Genomic DNA, 24,777 nt, shown 5'->3' with positions numbered 1-24,777 from the left:
AAAAAAATAGCCAGTTGTTGTGGTGGGCGCCTATAGTCCCAGCTACAGCTACTCGGGAGGCTGAGGCAAGAGAATAGCCTAAGCCCAAGAGCTGGAGGTTGCTGTGAGCTGTAACGCCACACACGCTACAGAGGGTGATAAAGTGAGACTCTGTCTCTTAAAAAAAAAAAGTCTCCAAGGAGCAGAGAACAGACCTATTTTGCAAAGCACTGAGAAGAGAAAGGAGAGGCTGAGCCTAGGAGAACACTAAGTTGTTAGTGTTCTAGGATCACTAAAAACAGAGGTTGCCTGGAAGAGAGAACAGATGATTCACTTGGTTGGAGGTCTGGAGATGAAGTTTTGTGGATGGTTAATCAGACCCAAAACATCTACAGGAAAGTAGGAATGGGGTGGAGATGACTGGAAGAAAAGTGAAGTGCTGTCTTGGAGTCAAGGACTGACAGGCCTCAACTCCAGGAGGGAACAACTGAAAAGCAGGGGTGGGCTTACAAGTGAATCCCACTGTGAGAACCCAAAAGCCTTCCAAAAAGTTGCCAGAAGCAGCAAAGGCCTTAATGAAAACACAGAACGTGGGTGGAGACAGAATCACCATAGGGGGACACGGTAAGGGAACCCTGGGGCAGAAGAGAGATTAAGAATAAGGTAAGGAGAGGGTGCTGGAGAGAGGCTCCCGAGAGAATCTGAATAGCAGAGACAGGAACTAGACGCGAGGCATAGGATCCGGGCAGCACCTGGCCGTCCCGCGGGCTGAGGAAAAGGGAAAGGAGGATGCCGCCCCGATCCCCACGACTGGCCCTGGAGCCACCGCCTAGGACGCCTGTCGCCGGGGCAACACCGTCAGCCCCGTAGAACTGCTCGGTCAATGGGGAAGTCGGGGGATGGAAAGCACTCTGGAAGCAGAGAATTCCAAAACGCGGAAGCAGGAAACCGAAGACGATGGCGCACGCGCACTAGGGCCCGATCGCGAGCCCCCACCCCACCCCAACTCCCAACTGCTGCGCAGGCGCAGTGGCTGATTGCCCCGGCCCCGCCACACCCTGCCGACGCTCGCGCGCTGAGCCCGTTGGTACGACGGCCGAGAAGGCCTTGGGGCTCGCGGGACGCAGGTCGGAAAGAAGATGCTACCCCTGCCCGCCGCTGCCCGTACCAACCAGAGCCCTTAGCTACCAGAACACGTTAGCAGCGTCGCAAGGCGAAAACCACAAGGCCACGACACTGCTGAGCCACCCGGCTGGCTCCTGTCTTCCTTCGGCTTCAACGTCCTGATCTCAGCGTTCTGACGTCACGCTGAGGCCTCAACCCGCCTCCCTCGGGTCTTGCCCAGCCAATGGAGGCCTCCAGTTTGACTTGAGGTCCGCCCTCCCGCCTACGTGATTACGCGTAGCGTTTTACGGCAAGCCAGAAGTCTAAGTGGGGACGGTGGCCCCGATGGGACAAGCACGGCAGGGTGGATTCGCCTGCTTCCCTTCGACGCTGACTTATTTTGACTGAGTCAGTGGTCGTCATTATTAATCTTAATCTGTAAACTAGGGTAATGACAATTATGACTCTGTCCGCAGCACAGTGATATGGAAGCCCAAGGGAGAGAGGATGATGAACTCAAAGAAAGAGGGTGGTAAACACCCTCCACCCGGAAATGGGAGCGTCCCTAGTAAACAAACCTGGGAGAAGGATGCACCCGGCGGAGGGCAAGGCGAGATCAGCCGGGAGGCCCGGAGTGAGCGTAGGGTACGAAGGGCAGGGGAGGGGGCAGCAGCTGGCGAGGCGGTGGAATGGAAGCGGGCCTGGATCCTGGAGGGAAGAGGAGGGTGATCTGTAAAAGTGGGCACCCAGCGAGTCCTGAAAGGCCATTGACGTCAGGCTGAGGCATCGGACTACATCTGTCAACAGGATTTCTTTGAACTCCTCGCAAGTAACTTTTTGTGTGCTGTTTTCGTCTAGGACTGGTAAAATTATTCAGTCCAGTTCAGGGACCGGTCACTGTAGTTACTGTAAGCGACAGAACAGTGTTGAAGAGATAATTTTCTTCCCATTTTCTACTAGTATTTTCTACTAGTTCCCTCGCTTAGGAACTACATGTCATTTTCATAACTGCGCATCATTTTTTTAGTGTTAGCATAGTAGATCCTTTTCTATCCTTTTACTTGTTTAAAAATATTAAACTTTTTGTTCTGGAAACATTTTAGATTTTCCAAGAAAAGTGGCAAAAACAATACACAGTACACATTCACACCTGCAATCCCAGCATTCTGGGAGGCGGAGGTGGAAGGATCTGGAACTCAGGGGTAGGAGACCAGCCTGAGCAAGAGCCAGACCCGTCTCTATTGAAAATGGAAAAATTAGCCAGGCATCGTAGTCGGCGCCTGTACTCCCAACTATTGGGGAGGCTGAGGCAGGAGGATTGCTTGAGCTCAAGAGTGTGAGGTTGCTGTGAGCTATGACTCCTCGGCACTTTACCAAGGGAACAATGTGAGACTCTGTCTCAAAAAAAAAAAAAAAAAAAGCAAAAAAGAGGGTTTTTTTTTTAGAGTTTTAAGTTCACAGCAAAAATTACAGAAGTACAGAGTTCCTATATAGCCTGTCCGCACAGCCTTCCCACTATCAACACCCACACCAAGGTGGTACTTTGATGACAACTGATAAACTTAATATGGACACATCATTATCTCCTGAGCCTCTTGAGTTTACATTAGGGCTCACTCTTAGTCTTGTAGGTTCCATGGGTTTTGACAAATGCATAATGACGTGCATTCAGCACAATAATGTTATACATAGTAGTTCCACTGCCCTAAAAAATCCTTAGCGCTCCACCTATTCTTTTTTTCTTGTCCCTAACACCTGGCAGCCACTGATCTTTTTACTGTCTTCATAGTCTTGCCTTTTAGAACATCATATAATTGGAATCATACAATAGTAGGCTTTTCGTTGTCTTCTGTTACTTGTTATTAATAATATGCATTTAACTTTCCTTTATGTATTTTCATGGCTTGATAGCTTATTTATTTACTTTTATCACTGAAAAATATTCTATTGTCTGGCTGTCCCACAGCATATTTATCTGTTCACTGATCAACATGGACTAAATGTTTGTATCCTCATGAAACCCAGTTTCCTATGCGATGGTATTAGGAGGTGGAGCCTTGAGGGGGTGGTTAGGTAATGAGAATGGAACCCCCACAAACGAGATTAGGGCCCTTAAAGAAGAAACTTCAGAGAGCTGCCTTGCACCTACGGCCTTATGAGGACACTGCTGGAAGAAACTGTTCATGAACCAGGAAGTGGGTCCTCAGAAGACACTCTATCCATATGCTTACATGGTGGGAAGGGGTAAATGAGCTTCCCTGGGCCTTTTTTTTTTTTTTTTGAGACAGACTCTCACTCTGTTGCCCTAGGGTTGAGTGCCCTGGCATCATAGCTCACAGCAACATCAAAATCTTGGGCTCAGCATTCCTCTTGCCTCAGCCTCCTGAGTAGCTGGGACTACAGGTGCCCCACCCCAACACCCAACTAGTTTTTCTACTTTTAGTAGAGATGGGGTTCTCACTCTTGCTCAGGCTGGTCTCAAACTCCTGACCTTAAGCAATCCACCCATCTTAGCTTCCCAGGATGCTAGGATGATAGGCGTAAGCCACCATACCTGGCCCTGGGCCTCTTTTATGAGGGCACTGATCTCCTTCACGAGGGCTCTACCTTCATGACCTCATCACTTTTCAAAGGCTCCACTTCTAAATACCATCACATTAGGGGGTGGGTTTTCTGCATATAAATTTTGAGAGCGTCACATACATATAGTCTATGACACCTGGCTTTGGGGTCATGTCCTCACCCATTTGAACTGATAAACTCTGCTGAACATTCAAGGGAGGGAACTCTGTGGATCTCCAGAGTTCTGTCTTGACAGCTTTCTTCTTCACTACTCTGTCCTTTGGTTCTTAGCTTATTTGGTGTCCCCAGACTCTCGCTATGTCTCCTGAACTGAGAGGGTACTTCTTCCCTGTCCCCATACTTTGAAAACTCACCATCAGAAACTGGCAATGTTAGAGCTCACTTCAATGTTTTCCATCTCTCAGGGAGGACTTTGCTGAGTTGTGAATACCATTTTGTGTATTTGGTCTGCTATTTGTGTGTGTGTGTGTTTTGGGTTTTTTGGTTGTTTCAGCAAGGAGAACAAATCCAGTTCCTGTTACTTGGTCTTGGTCAGAAGTGTAAGCCCCCATAGAAACATTTTTAAAGTAAAAAACAGATTTTTCTTTTGCAAAGGTTAACCAAAATGTCTTCGTCCTTTTTCTTTCTTCTGCTTCTTCTCTTTTTTGGTTAAAGCTTCCTGATCTTTAAAGCACCACCAGGCTGTTGGGCATGGGCATTTAAACAGCACGGACAGTCAAGCAACATGGATCTCCCGGGTACTTTGCAGGTGCCTCTGCCTCTGTACATGGACTCACTAGAGGGCGGTGTGTGGGAGTGAGGAAGCCAGAACAGCAGCAAGCCCAGCCCCAGGCACAGACAGCTTGTGGGGCTGTGAGAAAGTGAGTCAATGCTTGTGGTCTTGTAGCCCTCCCTGGAAATTGTAGTCAATGTCTTTTCCCCAGGCTCAGGCCCAGACATCAAAGCCTCCTCTGAGTATGTGTTACAGTGTACAAGACAGAATTGACTGATGAGTATGGAGCAAGGTCAGGCATCTGCCTCAACAAACCTTGAGCCAATCCCTTTTGGGCCAAATGCATTTTGGGACTCAGGGTTTTTCAGAATTTCAAAAGGCAATATTATCTCTACTCCACATGGCATATAACACTCTCAATGCCCTGCACTGCACTTTGAAGTAATATTTCTGCAGGGAAATACATGAACATTCACACCAAGCTGGGAAAATAAAGGCCATAAGTAATTTCAGAGTAAGCCAGGTCAGGTTTTCCTGTGCAATAAATTAGGGGAAGGCTTACTGTGCTCTTCAGAGCTCTTTGAAGTTTGGAATTTGGGGGTTATAATATCCATTTGATAGATGGGGCTACTGAGGTCCAACAGATCAAATGACTTTCCCACACCCAGTGGGGCATGAGAAGCAGGACCAGAATGGGGGCCCAGGGCTGTCCAAGTGCAAAGTTGTTTCCTTAACCATGTGGCCACCTCTATGTTTGTTCTGCTGCCACACCTTGTCTCACTCAGCTGCAGTATTTCTTCTGCCAGGTCTTCCCTAAATTCCCAGACGCAGCCGAGAGCTGATATCTTCTAGAGAGCTGAGCTGTGTAAATTATATGGCTTCTCTTATCTTGGACTTTTGGTTTTGGGGGGATTTTTTTGTTTGTTTGTTTGTTTTGTTTTGTTTTGAGACAGCGTCTCACAATATCACCCTAGGTAGAGTGCCATGGCATCACAGCTCACAGCAACCTCAGACTCTTGGGCTTAAGCGATTCTCTTGTCTCAGCCTCCCAAGTAGCTGGGATTACAGGACCCCACCACAATGCCTGGCTATTTTGGGGTTTTTTTCTTTTTTTAAATGCAGTTTGGCTGGGGTTGGGCTCGAACCCACCACCCTTGGTATATGGGGCTGATTCCCTACTCACTGAGCCACAGGTGCTGCCCCACCTCACTAATTTTTCTGTTGTAGTTGTCATTGTTTGACAGGCCCAGGCCAACTTCAAACCCACCAGCCCCAGTGTATGTGGCCCGTGCCCTAGCCACTGAGCTACAGGCGCCGAGCCATCTTGGACTTTTATTTGCTGGGGTTTAGCTGACCAAAGTAGTACTGTGGTAATAAACAGCTGTAAATATAAGTCCTTAGATGCCTGTGGTTCTCCTTTCATAATTGATTCCCAAAAGCAGGATGGTCAGGTTGATGATGCATACAGTTGTGATTTGTTCATAGATTATTTTTTTCAAGGGCTGGTTTGTGGCGCTTCCCAGTCTCAGGAAAACTGTGCTTGTGTGCTTATTCCTCCATATCCTTACCAGCATGGGATATCACAGATCTTTAATTTTATAATAGGCAGGCGAAAAAAAAGTTTCTGGTTGTCAACAAATTGTATTTCCTAATTATTAGAATTAGATTGTCTTTTTCTTCTGTGTTGGGAATTCCATACCATTGAATGTCCCCTCTGTTGCATGCTTATTTATTTATTTATTTATTTATTTATTGAAACAGAGTCTCACTCACTCGTCCTGGGTAGAGTGCTATGGTGTCATAGCTCACAGGAACTTAAACTCTTGGGCTCAAGTAATCTTCCTGCCACAGCCTCCCAAGTAGCTAGAACTACAGGCGCCTGTCTGGCTAGTTTTTCCTATTTTTAGTAGAGATGGGGGTCTTGCTTTTGCTCAGGCTGTTCTTAAACTCCTGAGCTCAGGCAATCCACCTGCCTCGGCCTCCCAGTGTGCTAAGATTATAGACATGAGCCACTGTGCCTGGCCTGTTGCTTATTTTTGAACTGAGTTGTCTTTTTCTTAGTTTATGGAAGCTTTTGTAGATTATATTTAGGTGTTCAGATTAATGTATTTATTTGCCATATCTGTTAACACACAAACACATACACATTGTTCCCCATACAATGAATTTGCCATTGGACTTCACAGTATTGTTTTCACTTCACAATGTGTCAGGTTACTTATCCTTTCCTTTCTGGCTTGATGATCTCTTCTTAAAGTCCTCCCTTACCACCTTCTCTATCTCAATGTACAATACACACGTGTTCTCCTAATTTCTGTTGAAATACTTCTGAACCTGTAATTATATTTACACCCATTTAGAATTTTAGATTTAGAATTTTCACCCATCTTGTCTATGGAAGATTTTGGCCAGATGGAGAATCAATATGCCAGCACTGCTGCTAAGCCAGTAGTCCTTTTCACACTGACTTGAAATCTGTCTTCTGTCATATATATACACATACAGTATTTTTTTCTCTCTTTCTCTCTTAGATCTATTTCTGGGCCATCTATTCTGTACCAGAGATGTCTGTGTCTTCCTGTGTTAGAACACATGTATTTTAGAATCAGGGAAAAAAAATTTTTTTAAGAGCAATTTCTTTGGAACCCCCACTGAGCCTGGATAGCAGAATTGCTGGGGTAGTCCAGAGGCCTAGTGAGAGAGGTCCAAGGTGAAGGGACCTCCCAGCCCCAAACAGGAGGCAGATTGGGGGATGAGAGAAATAAGGAGAACCCAGCTGCTTGTAAAATAAAGTCTTCCCTTTTATTGTAAATCAACCCTTTTCCACGTTAGTGCCACAAGTTGAGATCAGGGGCCTGGAGCCCACTGGGACATGGCAGGAGCAACAGGGGTGACTCATGTCCCCTGCCCCAAGCTCAGACCCTCCAAGGACGGGACTGGCAGCCAGAGATAAGGGCTGTGGGCCTATCTGTCTGCCCGCTACCCTGCCAGCCCTGGTCTCTGGTCTGCCTGCTCAGCTACTCCCATGGCTACGGACAGAGACAGGGCCAGGGCAGAGAGGCAGTCTTGAGCAAGTGTCCATGGCCAGTGTTAGTGATCAGAGCCCAGTCAGGCTGAGTTAGTGGGGTCTCCTCCGGCAGCCAGAGAAGGAACTGCAGAGAGATGCAGAGACAGAGCACTGATGCAGGCTGGAGGGCCACTGGGGTGTGGCATGCCTAGCAGGCAGCTTACAACTGACACCCTAATGCCTGGAGCACCTTGGGGTGTGGTGAGGAGGACAGAGGCTAGGCTGTGGGTGCTGGGGTGTTTCTCTGGAGCTCACCGGAGAGGGGAGGCAGGCTCCAGGGTGGCTGGGAGGAGAGGCTCAGATAGACGACTGCCACTGCACAAAGCGCTTGGATTCCTGCCAAGAGGATTCCAGTAAGAAGAGGGGATACAATGGGGTTCTGGCATTGTCCCTAGCTCCTCCCTCAGACACAGGGGTCCAGGCCACCAGCCCCTCCTTCCTCAGACCCAGGGGTTCAGACTCCCAGCCCTTCCTCCTTCAGACATAGGGACCCAAGCCCCCTAGTCCCTCCTCCCTCAGACATAGAGGTCAGGGCCCCTAGCCCTTCCTCTCTCAGATCCAGAATTCTAGGCCCCCAGCCCCTCCTCCCTCACACCTAGGGGTCCTGGTCCCCAGCCCCTCCTCCCTCACACCCAGGGGTCCAGACTCCCAGCCCTTCCTCCAGACTTAGGGACCCAGGTCCCTAGTCCCTCCTCCCTCAGACATAGAGGTCAGGGCCCCTAGCCCTTCCTCTCTCAGATCCAGAATTCTAGGCCCCCAGCCCCTCCTCCCTCACACCTAGGGGTCCTGGTCCCCAGCCCCTCCTCCCTCACACCCAGGGGTCCAGACTCCCAGCCCTTCCTCCAGACTTAGGTACCCAGGTCCCTAGTCCCTCCTCCCTCAGCCCCAGGGCTCCTGGTCCCCAACCCCTTTCCCTCAGACCCAGAGGTTCAGGTTCCCAGCCCCTCTTCCCTCAGACCCAGGGGTCCAGTACCTGAGGGTTGAAAGGGTCATCATCATCTGTGTCGTCATAGTCGTCACTGGGGTGCGATGAGGGGTGTGGCAGAGGGGCAGGATGGGGGACCCATCAGGAGGCTGTACCCCCCAACAGTGGTCCCCAGTTGCTGCCCTCCTCTCCCCTCCCTCCGGGCCCTGCCATTTCTCCCCTCCTGACCTGGGCGGGAAGAGGGCCCAGGCACGGGGCAGGCTGCAGAGGGCGGTGGCCAGGGCCCCCGCAGACAGCAGGGAAAAGAGCAGCAGGAAGAGTAGGCCCTCCAGGGCATCTTCGCACAGGCCACGTAGGGCTGTGCTATAGTCCTGGGGATGGAGGGCATTGTTGGGCAGTGCCCCCACCCAGCACACACACGCACACTTGCTCTGCACAATAGGAGTTGGACTGTCCACCTGGCTGTGTGGTACTGAGCAAGTCACCCAACCTTTCTGTGCGTCTGTTGCCTCCCTATTCTGAGCATAGGGTGAGGTCATTGGTGTGACAGTCCTAGTCACCATGTCATCTATGCCCTGGTCTAGTGCAGGGTTTCCGACCTTGGGCATTGATGTTTTGAGCCTAATAGTTCCCTGCAGTGAGGGGCAGTCCTGGGTGCTGTGGGGTATATTGAGTGGCATCCCTGTGCTCTACCTCCCAGGTGCCAGGAGCACCACTTCCCACAATCCTGTCAACCGAGGATGTCTCTGTACATTGCTAATGTCCCTGAGGGTAGGTTGCTGGCTCAGAAGGACACTTGGAATGTCCCTGGGGGTAAGATCGATGACTCAGAAGGATGCACTGAGAAGACCCCCTGGCTGAGAGTGACACTGAGCACGCAGTACTCCATCCATGATACGAGTGCTGAGTATATCAGCAGAGCCGCCCTGCTGAATGCAAGGGTAACTGAGAGCCTGCTGTGCACTAGGCATTGTCCCCCAAATGGAAGACTTCAGTAACCAGGACTGACAATGGTCATTTCAGAGGACGATGTGCTGATGAGAAAGAAGGACCTGGGGCCAGTGAAGGGCAGAAGTGTGGGGCAGGTGGCCCTGCTGCCAGGGCAGGAGCAGCCAGGCCCTGGGCCAGTGCTGGGGTGTGAGGAGGAGTCTGGGTGGGGCTGAGGCCAGGGACAGCCACGTCCAGAGCTGACCACACAGGCCTTGTAGGTCAGGGCAAGGAGCTGGGATTTTAATCCGTGTGCTGGGGGAATCACTGGAGGGTTTTAAGCAAAAGAACTTGACCGGATTATGTCCTAAAAGGATCACCTGGTTGTTGGCTGGTGCATGGAGGACAGATGGGGAGGGCATGAGGGGACAGGGAAGAGGTTCCTGGGGTCATCGGGTGGGCAGTGAGGACCATAGGGACCAAGGCAGCAGTGTTGGCGATCTGGACAGTGGTTGGAGTCCAGATAGATTCAGAGGAAGGGCCATACAACTTGCAGTTGAGATGGCTGTGGGAGGGCAGGCCAGGGAGCAGAAGGGTGTCCCTGAGTTTCTGGATGGAGCACCCTGGAGAGGTTGGGGTACCTGTTACTGACCAGGGATGTCTGAGGGCGGGGCCACCAGGGCCATGGGGAGTTCTGTTTAGAAAGCATCGGGCACATACAAAATTCCCTTCATCCCCACCACAGCCCTGCAGGGCAGAAACTAAGCTCCGTGAGACTGTTGCTTTTTGCAGTGGGGGAAGAAGCCCAGAGAGGGACAGCCAGTTGCTCAGAGTCACACAGCCTGGGAGGGGTAGAGGTGAGATTGGAGCTGACTCTCAAAGGTTCCAGTGCCCACCCTTCTTCCTCTGCATCCCTGAAATCTACTGTCCCTGGTTTTATTGTGGGGACCCTCAGGTCTAGATAGGGGAAATGGAAGCCCAGGGTTACATGGAGCATCACTCAATGGAAGGTAGAGACTGATCTGGCCCCCACCGCACACACACACACACACACACAAAGGAGTCTGGGGGCCTGTATTGCAGCCTAGTCTCTGCGTGGGCCCCTGGTGACCCTTGTACAAAACAGCAGAGTGCCCTGGAGTCCTGACCTTCCTCAGCTGGCATACTCAGCTCTGAGTGTGGATTTAAGCCTGCCTCTACCCCCTAGTGGGATGCTGGTTTCAGAACCCTGAAGGGCAACAGAAGCCATAGCAGAGATCTGAGCAGGAGCAGGAAATGTTCAGAAGCCATAGCAGAGATCTGAGCAGGAGCAGGAAATGTTCAGACCCAAGCTCTGGTGTAGATGGATCTGTCTGAGGTAGGGATGCCAGATAAAATGTAAGACTCCTCTGAGTCTAGGTAAACCCAGACTTCAGACAGCCAAAGCATAACTGTTTAGTATAAGTATCTCCTTAACATTGCACAGAATATACTTATAGTAAAGGGTTATTTGCTGTTTGCCAAGTATGACAACCCTATCTTAGGGTACCTAGGGGGCAAACTGGAAGATAGGATGGCACCCTCCTCCAGTGGAGAGGGAGGCCTGAGCCACAGCAGGGGGTAAATGGATGAAGACATTCCAAAGGCAGAAGGGACAAGACTGGGCAACTGCCTGGCTGTGGGCAGAAGGCCCCACCCCTTGGTGTGCACGGGCTGGGCTGGCTGTGTGATCTTGGGAGAGGGTTGCTTGACTCTCTGCACCTCATCTCAAGTCTGTTAAATGGGATAATAGTGGTAGTTCCTTCTTCATAGCATTCTTATGAGGAGTCAATGAATTACCACCTGTAAAACACAACAGAGCTTGACATGGTAAAGCCTGTATGTCCCTCATGTCAGTTGTTATGATAGGAAGACTGACCAGGGGAAGGCACCATCAGGTCTGCGTTTTAAAACAAAGTCCCACTGTTTCAAAGGGGGATTTTCCTTTCAACCCTCACAACCATCCATTAAAGAAGGTACCTTTCTTCCTTATAGTACAGGTAGGAAAAGCAAGACTCAGTTATGCCCACCTGCTAGAGGCCACCTGGCCTGCAGTGTAGCCCAAAGTGGAGTGAGTCTGCAAGACACCAGACATATTTGCTCTCCGTGCCCTGTCTGGCCCTGCCTGTTTGTTGTGTGGATAGAACACATGAGGACTGCACAGGCACTGTCCTTGTAATCCCAGTATTGTAAGACTTAGAGAAGTTATAAGACTTGGACTAGAGGTAGGGCTGGGAGCCAGGCAGTCTTGCTTCAGAACTCTCTAGGTTTCCCAGCCTCTAGGAGGAAGGGAGGGAGGAGGAGAGGGGACCAGGACTGACAGGGTGGGAGAAGCAGATGGGGAAGGAGGAGTGGAGGGGTGATGCAGTGAGGGCAGAGGAAGGGAGGAAAGGACTAAAGATAATACCTACATGACAGAGGCGTAGATAGATGATAGGTAGATCGATTTTCTCAGGGGCAATGGAAAGGGTCCAAGCACAAGAAGGAGGTTGCTCTTTGGGTCGAGGCAGAGACTCCTTTTGGGGGCAGAAATTGGGGAAAGGGACAGGGTTTACCTTGTGCAGGCTGCGACAGTGCAGCAGCGCCACCAACTGGTGGAGGTTTCCTTCTGTCACATTCAGCGTCTCCTCCAAAGATAACAGAGACTTCTGCGGTGGGAGGGAAGGTAGTTATTCCACCAACTCCTCAGGTCAGTCCCGGGCCTGGGCTCCGCCCCCTCTGCAGTCCCCGCCTGCCCACTCTGGCCGACCTGCTCAGCTTTTAAGTCTCCGCCCACACCACAGGTCACGCCCACTCTGGCAGACCCGCCCAGTGCTTCAGTCCCTGCCCACACTCCCGTCAACCTTTTCTTTTTTGTGAGGCCCCCTACCCCACCGGTCTCATCCCCGCCCCGCCCTCTTCTCCCTTTAGGGGAGCTTATCCCACAGACCTGCGCCGAAGGGAACTGTGGAACAGCTTCTCGCTGTAGGCCCTGCAGCTGGGAGTGGATGTTGGCCAGAGCTCTCTGGGACAGAGTCAACCTCTGCAGAAGATAGGGGGAAGGAGGGGGACCCAGTAGCCGACGCCCCCAGCCCGTTCTCCTCTTCTCTCCCCGGACTCAGAACTCTGGGCCCCTGGCACCTTCATCCTCCCCAGAACCCAGAAGTCGAGGCCCCAGACCCGCCCCCCGCCCCTGAGAGTCCGGGTTCCTGATCCCCTCAACACCCATTACCCTTGCCCACAGCCCTAACCTGTTGAAAGGGGTTGGACACGGCCTGGTTGCAGAGAAAATAATAGCTCAGGATGTCTGAAGTGGGAGGGAGAGCGGGGAGGGGGCCGTGAGCCTGGGACTCCAGGGCCCTCCCCAGCTCAGGAGCCCTCCCTGGAGCCCCAAGACCTGCCATTTGGGGACCCTTATCCCACCAGTCCCTCATCCCGGCTACTTCAGCCGCAGCCTGAGCACGTGCAGGTCTCCACACTCTCCCTGGGAATCCCTAACTTACAGTGCTCCTCCATTTTCTCCCATCCCTGAGGCCCAGCCCATCACTTATCCTGACCCTCTCTCTTGCTGGCTCCAGCAGCTTTATCTGGTCATCTGTCCCACCTTTCAGGAGAGGTGCTGAGTGGACCTTTCTAGAGGGCTCTGCACCTGCACCCCCACCCCCTGCAGCACTGGGCACAGAGGGAGGCCCAGGAAACCAGGGGCTATATCCACCTGGCCAGGTCCGCCCACCAAAATCACCTGAGTTGAGCCCCGTCTCCTCCTGGGTCAGGTTCAGAACATAGGTGTCTGGATTGGAGCAGAAGTCACTGAGACCCTGAGTCAGGCAACAGGAAAGGGGTTCAGACCTGAAACTGCCCCAATTCCACATGCCCACAGCACCCAGAGCCTGGCTCCCCAGCCCACCTCCTGTGCTAGACCCATGGGTCCAGATCCCCAGCCCTCCTCCCTCCTCAGGCCCAGGAGTTCCAGCTCCTCTTTCCTGCTCAGACTCATGGGCCCAGGTCTCCCCCGGACTGGGATTATGTTCCCCAATTCCTTCCTCTTGGGACTTGAACACTGGACTCCACACCCCCACCCCCACCCCCACCCCAGGATCTAAGATTTCCCGTATCCTCCTGTTTTCAGGGCCAGGATCCCCAGCACTCACCACGGCTGTAGCTGCCTCCAGACCCATGGAGCCCCAGCTCAGGACAAGAACCAGGAGACTCATCACCGTCATCCTGTCGTGGATGGAGGAGGTTGGGCTCAGGGTTCTTAATCTGTACCTCATCTCAGCTCCCACACCCTAACCCCCATGCTAGGCTCCCCGCCCCCTCCCCCCGCCCCCAGGGCCTGGAGGATCAGAATTAGGCACAGAGAAGTTGGAGGTAGGGTAGGTGGGCATTTGCTGACATCAGCTTGAACATCTAGCCCCTGCCCAGAGGGATGAGGGCCAGGGGGAAGTGAGAAGAGCTTGGGTAGACAGGTCTGCAGCCTGGATCCCAGCTCCTCTCTGTCCTGCTGTGTGCTGGGACTCCGGGGGACCACAGGGCCCTGCATGTTCCCAGGTGCATCCACAGTTGGGCCAGCCTCCAGACAGCCTCAGGGCTATCAGACTCTGGACTTTTCTTGAGGTGGGGTGGGGTTGAGACTGGTAGTAGGTGAATAGGAGGGACTCCTAGGGGGCTGAGCAGAAGGCCTGGCCTCCACTCCCAGACAGGACCTGCTACAGCCATGCTCCTCTACTGCCAAGTCTCAGTGGGGGCCTGGATGGGGTGGTGGACCTCTCACCCCGGGGGAGACCATGAAGGCAAGCACAGCCCCCTCCTCCAGGGCAGAGAGAATACATGGGCTCTTCTGGTGAGATAGGCAAGCCCAGTTTGAATCCCAACTCTAGGAAATCCTAGCTGGGTAGTCCTGGAAAGTGGCTGAACCTCTCTGAGCTTCAGTTTCCCCCTCTGTTAAGCAGGGAGGGTGGGCCTGAGGGCTCCATGGAGTGTGCAGAAGAGTGTCTGACACTTAGTGAACTGGTAAATAAAAATTAGGATCCTGTGGCTCTGCCATGCCACTTGAGGGCAATCAGCCTTGAACTTGGCACCTCTTCCTGCATCCATCACCTGCCAGACAAGAACCTAATGGCACCTCTCCCATGGAGTTGTTGTGGCAACTGAGAAGTCAGTGTGCACGGCCCTTTCTATAGGCCTCAGCAATCATGCTCATCTTTGTTGCAAGCGTGGTTATTATTCTTCCCATGACTTCAGCATGTGTCACATTACAAGGACTGCCTGTTTGGGGGTCTTCTTCCCATCTCTTTCTATTTGTCCAGCCCTTTGCACAGGGCTGGGCCTAGTCCACGAAGGACCGTGGCCCTTGTGGAAGAGAGTCTAGAAGTTGAATGAGATCCTGCCTACCGGAGAAGCTCTGGGCAAAAGTCTAGCAAGGGCCCCCCAGAACTGCCTGGACTCACACAATCACCAGCCACTTGCTCTGCTTTGCCAGGCCCAGGAGGGTGAAGAGGCAGACCAGGAGCTCCAGGAGCAGCAGGAGGACGTAGGCCAGCCACCTGGGAGAGGACAAGGTGGGGATAATGCAGCAAACCCAGCCTCAGGCGTCCAGGCCAAGCAGCACCCTGTGTTCATCCCCAGTTCTGCCTGTTTAATGTCTCTGGGCCACAGCCTGGCTCACATGTGATGTGGGTGTGTCAGGAGACAGGACATTGGAGCAGTTTAGAATACAGGTCCCAAGCACGTGGGACTGTACCCTGGCAGACCACACACAGGTCTGTGAGTGTGGACACATGACTTGGCCTCTCTGAGTCCCTGCCCCTCACCCCCTAGGTGCACATGGGCACAGGGGTCTCACCTGTACCACCCAAGGTGTCTGTCTGGAGGCAGAGCCTGCCTGTATCTCAACCCCAGCCCCTCCACTAAACCGGTTAGGTAACTCTGTCCCAGTAACTGTAACCTTCCATACCTCAGTTTCCCCACCTGTAACATGGGGTGTGTGACAGCACTGACTTTGAATGGTTGCTGTGAGTTGAATGAATATAGGTAAAGGGCTTGGGAGATTGCCAGGCACATGGACACTCTCTAATGTTTGAGCACTAGTAAGGGAGTGTAGATGTACTTCAATAACTAATTATTAAGTAATAGTGGTTCATTGCAATTGATAAGGAGAATGCAGGGGAGGCCACAGCACTGTGCCTTGCACATAGTAAGTGTTCACTGAACAGCACCTTTTCTCTGTAATCCCCATGGAGCCATAGACTCACTCCTGACCCTGGCCCCTGACTGCTTCCCCCAGGGCAGGTGTCCTACTGCTGCTTGTGAACAGCTGCAGCAAGACTGTCCAAAGTGGCAGGCACTTTAGAGTTGGTGCACTCAAAAGATATTTCCTCGTATCTGCTCCCCAAAAGGGAGCTGAGACCAAGCTCATGGACTTCCTCATATGCAGGCTTGTCTGTTTCTGCTGTCACTCAGTGTGACCTCATTTTGGCTGTTTCAGCTCTGGCTCTGCCTCCCTGGCTGGAGCACAGACCTCGGGACAAAGTTTCCTCATTTCAGCCCAGGGTTCCAGAGTGAATGGAGTAATTACTAATGGACAAAGTGATGAGGGCACTATCATGTTGGCCAGTGGAAAGGCTGTGGCCCAGGCAGCTGCTAAGCTCATTCCTTTCCTTCAGGTGCCACCTTCTTAGTCTGGCTCTCTCCGACCGCCTCACAAATCATGTACCCTCCCTCTCCTGTTTAATATTTTCTGAAGCTCTCATGGCCACCACTTTGTAGAGGATGTGTTTGACTCCTTCCACTAAGGGCCCAGCCACAGGGACAGGGATTACTGCCTCTTGTGCATGGCTCTGTCCCCTATTCCTGACACATCGACCCTCTACTACGCTCGTTGGGGGTTGGTTGCTGGTCTAAGTGCTTAATGGACACTGACTCATCTGATCCTCAACAATCCAGTCAGGGGAGCCCTACCACAGCTCCCATTTTAGAGATGGGCAGAGGCACAGGGATAGAAAGTCACCTGTTTAAGGCCTGAATGTTAGAAAGTGGAAGTCTGGTTTTAGAGCCCAGGTTCCTAATGGTGTGTATACATGGCTTTTCTAACCAGGTACTAAATAAATATTTGCTGAATGAATACATGTGCCACACAGATGGATAAGTGAGTGAGAGAGTTGCCAGGAGTGCCTGGGTCCAAGAGTGACTTGCTGAGCATGTAAGTCAAGGAATGAATGAGTGCATGAATGATCAAGTGAATTTACCATTGCAGAGGCAAGTGGCCAAATAGGTCAGTACATGGGTATGCAATCCGTGGCTCATAGCAGCGTTTATCAATGTCATTGTCACAGCCGACACTGGAGCTGGATCACTCTCTCCTGTGCATTGTAGGATGCTGAGTGGTGTCTGTGGGCTCTGCCCCCTAGGTGCCAGTAACATCACCCATTTCCCCATGTGACAAACAAAGATGTCCCCAGGCATTGCCAATTATCCCTCTGGGAACCCAGGCTGAGAACCACTGCCACACAGGGTGGGAAGGTAGCTTCTTACCTGTACTCCTCCACGAAAGACACCTCTTCGGCCACCTGCAGGGGGCTCAGAGGCACGCCTTGCCAGAAGGCCAGCCCCTGCAGTTGCTGGGCCACAGCCTCCGCCTGCCTCCGGGCTGCACGAGCAGCTGCCACCAGCTCTGTGCGCTGCTCAAGCACCTCCTCCAATGTGGTCAGCTCTGTCCTCACCGCCTCGCCCAGCCTCTCCACTGTCTCCAGCACCTGGGAACAGAGCAGAGTTTGAGGTCTGGGAGGACTTTTGGGGGGAGCCCAGAGTTGACAGACAGGGGCTTGGGGGTGAAGTTGGGGTACACAGTAGTGGGTGTCTGGGACCTGGGTCTGGAGATTGAGAGAAGGGGTTTGGGAGGGACCCTGTGGTCCAGTTAGTGGAGTTATGTGCCCTGTCTCAGGAGCTTTTGATCCTGGCATAGAGTTCAGCCCAGGACTGGTATCAAGTCAGGAGTCTTAGATCTAAAGTTTGCATCTGCCTTCTAGACTCTGGGGTCTCTAGCCTGGGTTCCATGGTCCAAGGTCTGCAACTGGACATGAAATCCAAGATCTGAGGGCAGGCCACATCTCAGCCTGAAGATCCAGAATCCTGGGGCTGGTCCTTGAGTCTGGGTCCTGGGTCTCAGAACTGAGATCCCCAACCTCTCATTTTGGCCAATGGTCATGTCTATGGCCCTGGATTTGTTCTCAGGGGAGGGGCTGGGGTCCCTGGATTTGTTCTCTATTTGGCTTGGGCTGCCATTTAAAGTCTGGGCCTGGGCCTGAGTGTAAGTCTGGGTTTTGGGATTGGGCCTTAAATTCCACATCTGGTTCAAGAGACCAATGCATGAGGTCCTCAATTTGCAACCAATGTCAGCGGTTGAGCATGCAGGCTGAGGTCTGCAGCTTTGAGTATGAAGTTCTAAGTCTGGGGTCTTAAGTTTCAGGCCTGGGCTCAGGCTTGGATCCTTTTGTCCCTGGGTGTAGGGCTCCAAGATCATGTAAGGGGAACAAGTGTGGGAGTATGGCTCCAAGGTCCCTGTAAGGGGAACCAGTGCAGGTGTGGGTCTGAAGGCCATTGGCCACTGGCCTCCTCACCAGGTGATCAATGGCGCTGAGTGTGTGGTTGGCATGCAGCAGGGCTGAGCTGAGCTGGGACACCCCATCACTGGTCTCGCTGTTACCATAGAAACCTATGCCAATGCTGGCGCTGAGAAAAGAAGGAGGGGAAATCTCAGTGGGTCCTGGGACCCTGGGGGCCACCTTCCTCCCTAGTCCTGCCCCATCCCCTCTGCTCCACCTCCTTATTCACCCATCCCATCTGCAGCCCTCATGCCATTGGTCCATCCTGCCGTGGGAAAATAGCGACTTCAGCCTGGCCCCCATCCATCAGTTGCCAAGGTAACGGGAAGGCCTCACTCCCCCAGCCAGAGACGTCATTGTGATGCTAATGGTGGGTGGAGTGGCAGAGGGGAGGGAGCCCCAGATTTAATTTGCATATCCCAAGAGCAGAACTCTAGCCTTGCCTAGCCCAGGATGGGAGGTCATCCTCTGCCTGCCCCAGACCTATTCCCTGCATCCTTTGCCAAGCCTCCATTCTTGCCACCTGTCCTAGGAATCCTTAGAGCCCTCAGCATGCTCCCTCCAGAGCCCAGGCATCTGTATCCCACCTCCAGAGTTTCCTAAGAGTGAAAGCACCCCCAGCTGCTACCATCTCCTGGGGGTCACTAAGACTGGAGTTTTCAGCCCTCCCCCACCCATCCCAGGACCCAAGGGTCTGGCCAGCTGGGAGGGGATCAAGGGAATGGGCGAGGGAGGGCTGGAGGATGGGCCAGAAGCTGCTCCCCCAACCCCTGCCCTGCCCCCGCCCTGCCAACACACAAAGCTCCATTGTGGGGCCTGAATGTGGGCCCCAATTCCCCTCCCTGCACCGCATCCCCCAGTGGAGGAGGCGGGAGTTGGACGCCCTCACGGTTCCCAGCCCCGCTATGCAGGCCTCCACCCCCAGCCCTGGGATCTGATACCCATTGCCCCCGCCCAATTGTCCAGAGTCTTACAAAGCTCCTCTTGTTCCCAGAGTGCGGGGGCTGGGACCATGTCTCTCCCCCACTGGGCCTTTGTCCACCTCCCTTGTCCAACCCCCACTCTGAGGGCCTAATGAGGAAGCATCTTGGGTATAGGGTACCCAGCCCTCTCAGGACACCCCCTGAACACAAACACTGCTCCCTACAGTGAGCCCAGGCCTGGGGTGATGAGCTCAGGTGTCTGTAGGAGACAACCACACAGTTCCCTCCAACTGGCAGCTGTTGTTCCCCACACAGGTCCCTCCCCCTGCCAGCTATAGGTTCAGAGCAGTTCTCTGACCTTCTGGAGTCCTCAGTCCCCTAATCTGTGGAATAGGACAGCTGTCCATGACCTGGTGGGTGCTACCCTCCCAGGAAAGGGGCTGTGCTCAGAACTGGCTCTTGGGAAATGGAGTGTTTACCTTAGAAGCACCCCTGAGCTCCCACTAATATGGGACCTGAAGACACACAGCCTTGAAAAGTTGCCCTCCAGCTCCTCCTGGAGCCCTCCTCTTTACTCTGGGCGCAACAACCCTGAATGGAGCAGCACTCCTGGGAGAAGGAGTTAGACCAGCTCAGGCTTGGGTGTGGATGGGAATGGGGCCCTTGGATTGTGAGTGCCTGTCTGCTGTCTGCCTCCCTGGTTGGAGTGCAGCCACGTGAGGAGTGCTTCATCTGGCTCAGCATCTGGCAATAAGGAGTTGCTCCGTGAATGGTAAACGACATGGCTAGTTAGCACTTACTGAGGACAACTGCCATGCACACACTGTGCTATCTCCCATTTAGAATGACCATAACTAGGATGTAGGTGGTGCCCTAACACCCATTATACAGGTATGAAAACTGAGGCCTAGAGAGATTCTATCAATCCTTTAGGTTGTATAGCTATTCTATAGGATAGCCACCCAAACCAAGCAAGATCTTATCCCCTAACTCTTCTTGCTAGGCTGGCTGTCTTGGGGAAAGTGATTTCCTGACTGGAACCTCAGTTCCTCCATCAAGTAAATGGGAACAATTCTCCCAGTTGTGAGGCAGCAGTGGGATTGTAAAATAATGTTGAGTGTCCTTCCCATCTGTTTCTCCCACGTGTCAGGACACCATCAGGAAGGCTGATAGAGAGCTTGGGGAGCCCCATCCTCACTGCCCACCCACCCTGGGGCCCCATTACCAGCCGACGAGAAGGGCAGCAATGCAGCTCCAAGTGACACAGCCTCCCCCAGGCGAGGGGCTCTTGGACCCTGGGGGCTCTGGGGGCCGGCAACAGCAGAAGCGGATGAGGTAGACAGCGATGAAAATGAGGCTAAGGCCCAAGCCCAGGCCTGCCAAGGCCGCCACCAGCAACAGGGCCTGGGAGGAGGGGTGATATTAAGTCTCAGAGGGGACTGGTGTGTTCAAGACTCAGAGCTCCCTTCTTGTGTGTGCGGCTGGGGGTTCTGGGTCCAGGATGTCACAGTAGGCATGAAAAACACCCCTAGCCAATTGTGAAGGAAGACTGGGTTCCCAGCCCTTCCCAAGCTGGAAGCTGGGCTTTGGGATTTAAAGACAGGTTGCTGCAGGACTTTCCAACTGAGGGGCCCTGAGCCTTGGGTTCTAGTTCTGTTCTGCCCCCTCGATGGCTCTGTGACCTTCAGCAGGGGCCTCCCCCTCTCTGAGCCTCAGTTTTCTCTTCATTGCTACCAGCAGTCTGAATGGAACATCTTCCCAAAACCTGCTGAGGCTCCCCTGGAAGAGTATGGGATTGGGGGTGGGCAAGGGTGCCTGTTCCCAGAGCCCTATGCCAGCCTCAGGGGATGTGCCTCCTCCCCCCTGTTCTCTGCTAGTCCTCCCAACTCTTTGCATACTCTTTCCCCTGCCACTGAGCTCCATACCCCATTGCACAGGGATGGGTGGGGGACTCTTTGGTAGCGTGTGTGTGTGTGTGTGTGTATACACACTCATGTGAAGACAGAATGGGATGCTGAGTGGAAGAGCATGAAGGGAGAAGGACACAGACAAGGAAGGAGAAATAAAGACAGAGAGGAGCAGAGATGAGACAGACAGAAAAAAACAGAGATCAACAGGGATCAAACCAGAGACGGAGAGAACAGAGAGAGGGAAAGAAAAAGATCAAAGGAGAGTGATGCAGAAAACAAGTGAGGCAGGCGAGAGAGACTGAAAAGGATAGCCAGAGCCTGTGAGGATGGAGGCAGGCAGAGAAACTGCATCTGGAGTCGGAAAAGCCTTGCAGAATAAGGGGTGCCCATGTGGCTGAGGCCCAGAGCAGGGCAGGGATGTGTCTTGAGCCACACAGCAGGTGGGGACATCAGGATCAGAGCCACACCTCTGGACATGCCAAGGCAGTTTCCCCCGAACCACAGCATATCTGCCTTTGTTCTCATAGTAGTGTGTGTCACTGGTGTGGCTTTGCATTTCTGGCATGAGACTGGATATTTTACCTTTGACTGAATTTGTCTGTTATGAGATGAAGATACACCTGAGCGGGGGTGAGTGTGAGAGGAGAGAGCACATCTGTTGGCATTTGTATATTCCGGTACAGTTCCTTGAATGTCTGTGAGTGGTGTCTGGGGTACATGTGTGAGACAATGTGTGTGAGTGTAAGTGTGTGAGTGACTGAGTGACAATGTGTGTGAGCACATGACAATGTGATATGTGTATATGTGAGTTGTGGATATATGTGTAGGTGAGTGTGTGTGAATGAGTGTTAGTCAACATGTGTGCATGTATGAGAATGTGTGAGTGTGAGCATGTGTGTGAGTGAATATGTGTGGACATGTGTGTTGAGTGAGTCATTATAAGCATGCACATGTGAATATGTGGGCACGGATAGCGTGTGAGTGTGGACAGGTGACTTTGTGAGTATGTGTTGAGTGTGAGTCAGTATAAGTTTTCTCGTGAGGATGTGGGCATGTATAATGTGTGAGTATGTATGTGAGTATGTGTGTGTTGAGTGTGAGTCAGTATATATGTGCATGTGTGTGAACATGTATATGTGTGGTATGCACAGGTGAGAGTATGTGTGGATGTGTGCATTGAGTGACTCAGTATGAGCACCCAAGTGTGAGTGTGTGTGAGCATATATGTGTGTGTGAGTGTGCATACAGGAATAAGTGGGAGTATGTGCATGAGTGTGTACGTGTGAGTGTATGAGTGTGCATATGAGTTAGTATGTGTGTGTCCCTCCCTGCAGATCCCTTCCTAGAGTTCCTGGGCTGTCACCAGCTGTGCCCTTGGTGGCCATCTCTGTGGATGGGAATGTCCTGCTCGGGTGTGCTACTGTGGGAGACCTGTGCTGTGAACCTGACTGCCCATAGCCGGCTGGAGCGGACCTCTCAGCGTCTGGGGAGATCTCAGTGACCCTGAGCAGGTGTGAGTCCCGGCCAAGACCAGAGTGGGTGGGACAGCGTTGAAGTTGTGATTGTGTAACTGCAAGGCTGTGGGCGAGGGGACGGCGGTCCCCGTTTGGCGGTGAGAGGGGGTGGCGTGGAGTAGGCGGGGAGGAGCTGCTCACGGCTGTGCCAGCCATGACCCAAATAGCTCAGAACGCAGCGCACATCCCCCTCCCCGCTTTGCTGGGACCCCCCCACTCCTAAGCTCTCCAATCCCGGGACCCAGTACCCGCCAGCCACCCAGGACAGATCAGAGGGGCTCAAGTCCTCCCCACGCAGGGCCCAGGACCCTTCCTGGGGTGCGTCAGGACGCCCAGCGCCCCAACCCACTCCCCCGCTCAGCCAAGCCTTTCTCCTCATTAATCTCAGTCAAGGGCTCGAATTAAACTGGGTCAGGGGACAGTTGTCTCGCCCCATTGGAGCTGCACCAAGCTGGGCCCCTTCCCCAGGGGCCCTGGCTTCTGTGAGGTTCCCACACTGGCCCCACCCTCCGGGACCCATGTCTGTCGTTCAGGCGGTTCCCCAAGCCCAGTGTCCCTTTGCCCCCAACCCTCCAACACGCCCCCCCCCATTTCTGTCCTGGGACTGGATATTCTGGATGCTTCCTCTTCCAGCACCACCTCGACTTCCCAGCCCTGGCTGGCCTTATCCCCATTCCCCCCCTTCCCCATTTCAAAATCTCAATCCCATCCCAAAACCCCGGGTTTTCCCTCTCCACCATTATCAGTTCCTGTGCCTCCCGGGCCCCACCTTCAATGGGACACGTTTACCAGCTCGTATTCCATGGGTGGCAGATATCTTTTAGGACAGGGAGAATGGACCTACCCTCCTGATGACCCTGGAGACTGGCTTCCCGGGGCAGACCTCAGGGACCTGGGAATCCAGGGGACCCAGTCTCCTATTCTGTAACTCAGGGGTTCAGGGCCCTTCCTTATTTAAAGAGCTGAGGCTCCGGACTCCCGGCGCCCATACCAGCAGAACCTCCAGGTGTGGGTGCCCTAGGCTCCTCCTCCCTCAGATACCCCAAAGTCCCGGCCCGACCCGCAGCCCTGGAGAACACAAGAATCCGAGATCCAGACCTTTCCTTCCTTGGGACCCTCCAAGCTCTGGCCCCCTGACCTGCCCCTGCCCCTCGGGACCCGGCGCCCTTCCCCACCTGCTGGTATTCTTGCTCTTGGGGCGCGAAACCGCTAGGCACCGGGCGAAGCTGGAAGTCGGCGCGAGGCAGCTGGTGGAGGAGATGTACCCAAGCCGAGGGCCGGTAGCCTGGGGGTGCCCCCATGGCCCCCTGGGAGGGGGCAGCGGGGCCGACGCCGGGGCTGCGGAAGCCTCCGGAGTCGAGCGGGGCGCGGGCGGAGCGGGGTCTGGCGGGGCTCAGGGGAGCGGCAGCGGGGGGAGGGAGGGGGTGGGGGGCGGAGATTGGGGGGAGGCGCGGGCCGGGCGGGGATGGTGCTGCCCCTGGTGGCCGCAGTGGGGACTGCGGACGCCCGCACCGGCTCCCGGCACTCCGCTGCCCCCCGACTCGCTCTAGTCCCTGGCTCCTACCTGCTGCCGGCTGAAAGTACGGTGCTGCTGCGTCAGGGGTCTGGAGAGAGCTGAGCTGGACAGCGACTTGAAAATAGCCCTCTTAGGCACGTATGGCCCCTCGTGCTGTTATATCACCCTAAAACATGATGTAATAATCCCCATATCTTTATGAGGAGCCCAATGTCCTTGTAAAGGCCGCTTGATTTGCATAGCGTTTTACAAAGGGCAGCCAGTTAGTTTTATGAATAAAAATTCTTCACTTTTGTGTGTAAAAGTGCTCTCACCTATAAGAGATGCCTCCATTTGGGTAATCCTCCTCCCAGTTTTCCCCCCATAGCCTATGTAAGGACATGGTGTCGATAGACAAACCTTCCTGTATGTGTAGAAAAACTCCAGAACATATTAAAAGATAGCGTACCCGTGTAAAGACCCCTCACATCTGCACAAGGACCCCTTCCACCTGTATAAGGGCCTCGATTACCTACGCAGGGACCCCTCCCATCTTTATAGGGCCGTCCGTCACGTGTTTGGACACTCCTCCAAAGTGATGAAGGACCCTGTCCTTGGGGCTTTCCCCATTACAGGTGTCTTTCCAGCAGTCACCTATGTGGAGCCTCATAGAAACCCACTGACGCCACACTAGTAGATGGGGAATGGAGACTTTGAGAGGGGACTTGTCCCCCACCTCCATGTCATTACCTAGGTCATTACTGTTGGAGCTCAAGTAAGGTACTCAAGAATGCAGCCTGGGAAGCCCTGTCTTGTTGTAGGTCAAAGATAGACTGTACCACCTGAAGTCCCTGCACCTCGCTTCCCTTAGGGGGACTGAAATGAAAAACAGAAAGAAAATTTTGCCCCAGATTGGTAATAAAGGTCTAGGGAAAAAGTTAATGGTGGTGGTGGTGATGGTGATTGATTATGCTAGTGGTGATAGTGGGGAGAATGAGGAGGGAGGTGGCGATATTGGTGACAGCACTGATAATGATG

The 24,777-nt window shown here is 53.2% G+C and overlaps 2 protein-coding genes across 5 annotated transcripts in view; both read right to left on the bottom strand.

Moving 5' to 3' along the window:
* LENG8 (leukocyte receptor cluster member 8) overlaps positions 1–1,296 on the bottom strand; it is a 12,974-nt gene extending 11,678 nt beyond the window's left edge. Inside the window, exon 1 of one of the 3 annotated variants that reach the window (XM_023507957.1) lies at positions 1,152–1,296. The gene's annotated coding sequence lies outside the window, so the exon portion shown is untranslated. Of the gene's footprint in view, positions 1–731; positions 974–1,151 lie in introns of those variants that run through there. The other 2 variants (XM_023507959.1, XM_023507958.1) reach the window with 2 other exon arrangements.
* A 5,859-nt stretch (positions 1,297–7,155) lies between these two features.
* Positions 7,156–23,659, bottom strand: TTYH1 (tweety family member 1). 2 transcript variants are annotated; one of them, XM_003801567.1, is made up of 14 exons: positions 23,420–23,659; positions 20,046–20,224; positions 17,913–18,024; positions 16,828–17,048; positions 14,745–14,840; positions 13,446–13,518; positions 13,037–13,112; positions 12,546–12,601; positions 12,245–12,337; positions 11,871–11,963; positions 8,599–8,741; positions 8,419–8,464; positions 7,701–7,781; positions 7,156–7,530 (listed from the first exon to the last, which is right to left on the bottom strand). In XM_003801567.1, the coding sequence occupies exons 1-13, from the start codon at positions 23,543–23,545 to the stop codon at positions 7,743–7,745; spliced, it is 1,353 nt and encodes a 450-aa protein (XP_003801615.1). In that variant the 5' UTR covers positions 23,546–23,659; the 3' UTR covers positions 7,156–7,530; positions 7,701–7,742. The 2 variants fall into 2 exon arrangements, with proteins under 2 accessions (XP_003801615.1, XP_003801616.1); XM_003801568.1 differs by lacking the exon at positions 8,419–8,464.
* Between the last annotated feature and the right edge of the window lie 1,118 nt (positions 23,660–24,777).

Source organism: Otolemur garnettii, unplaced genomic scaffold, assembly GCF_000181295.1.
Source record: "Otolemur garnettii isolate 467f Iridium unplaced genomic scaffold, OtoGar3 scaffold00212, whole genome shotgun sequence".
In the NCBI taxonomy this organism is placed as follows: Eukaryota; Metazoa; Chordata; class Mammalia; order Primates; family Galagidae; genus Otolemur; species Otolemur garnettii.
This window is presented reverse-complemented; position numbering and strand designations above follow the sequence as displayed.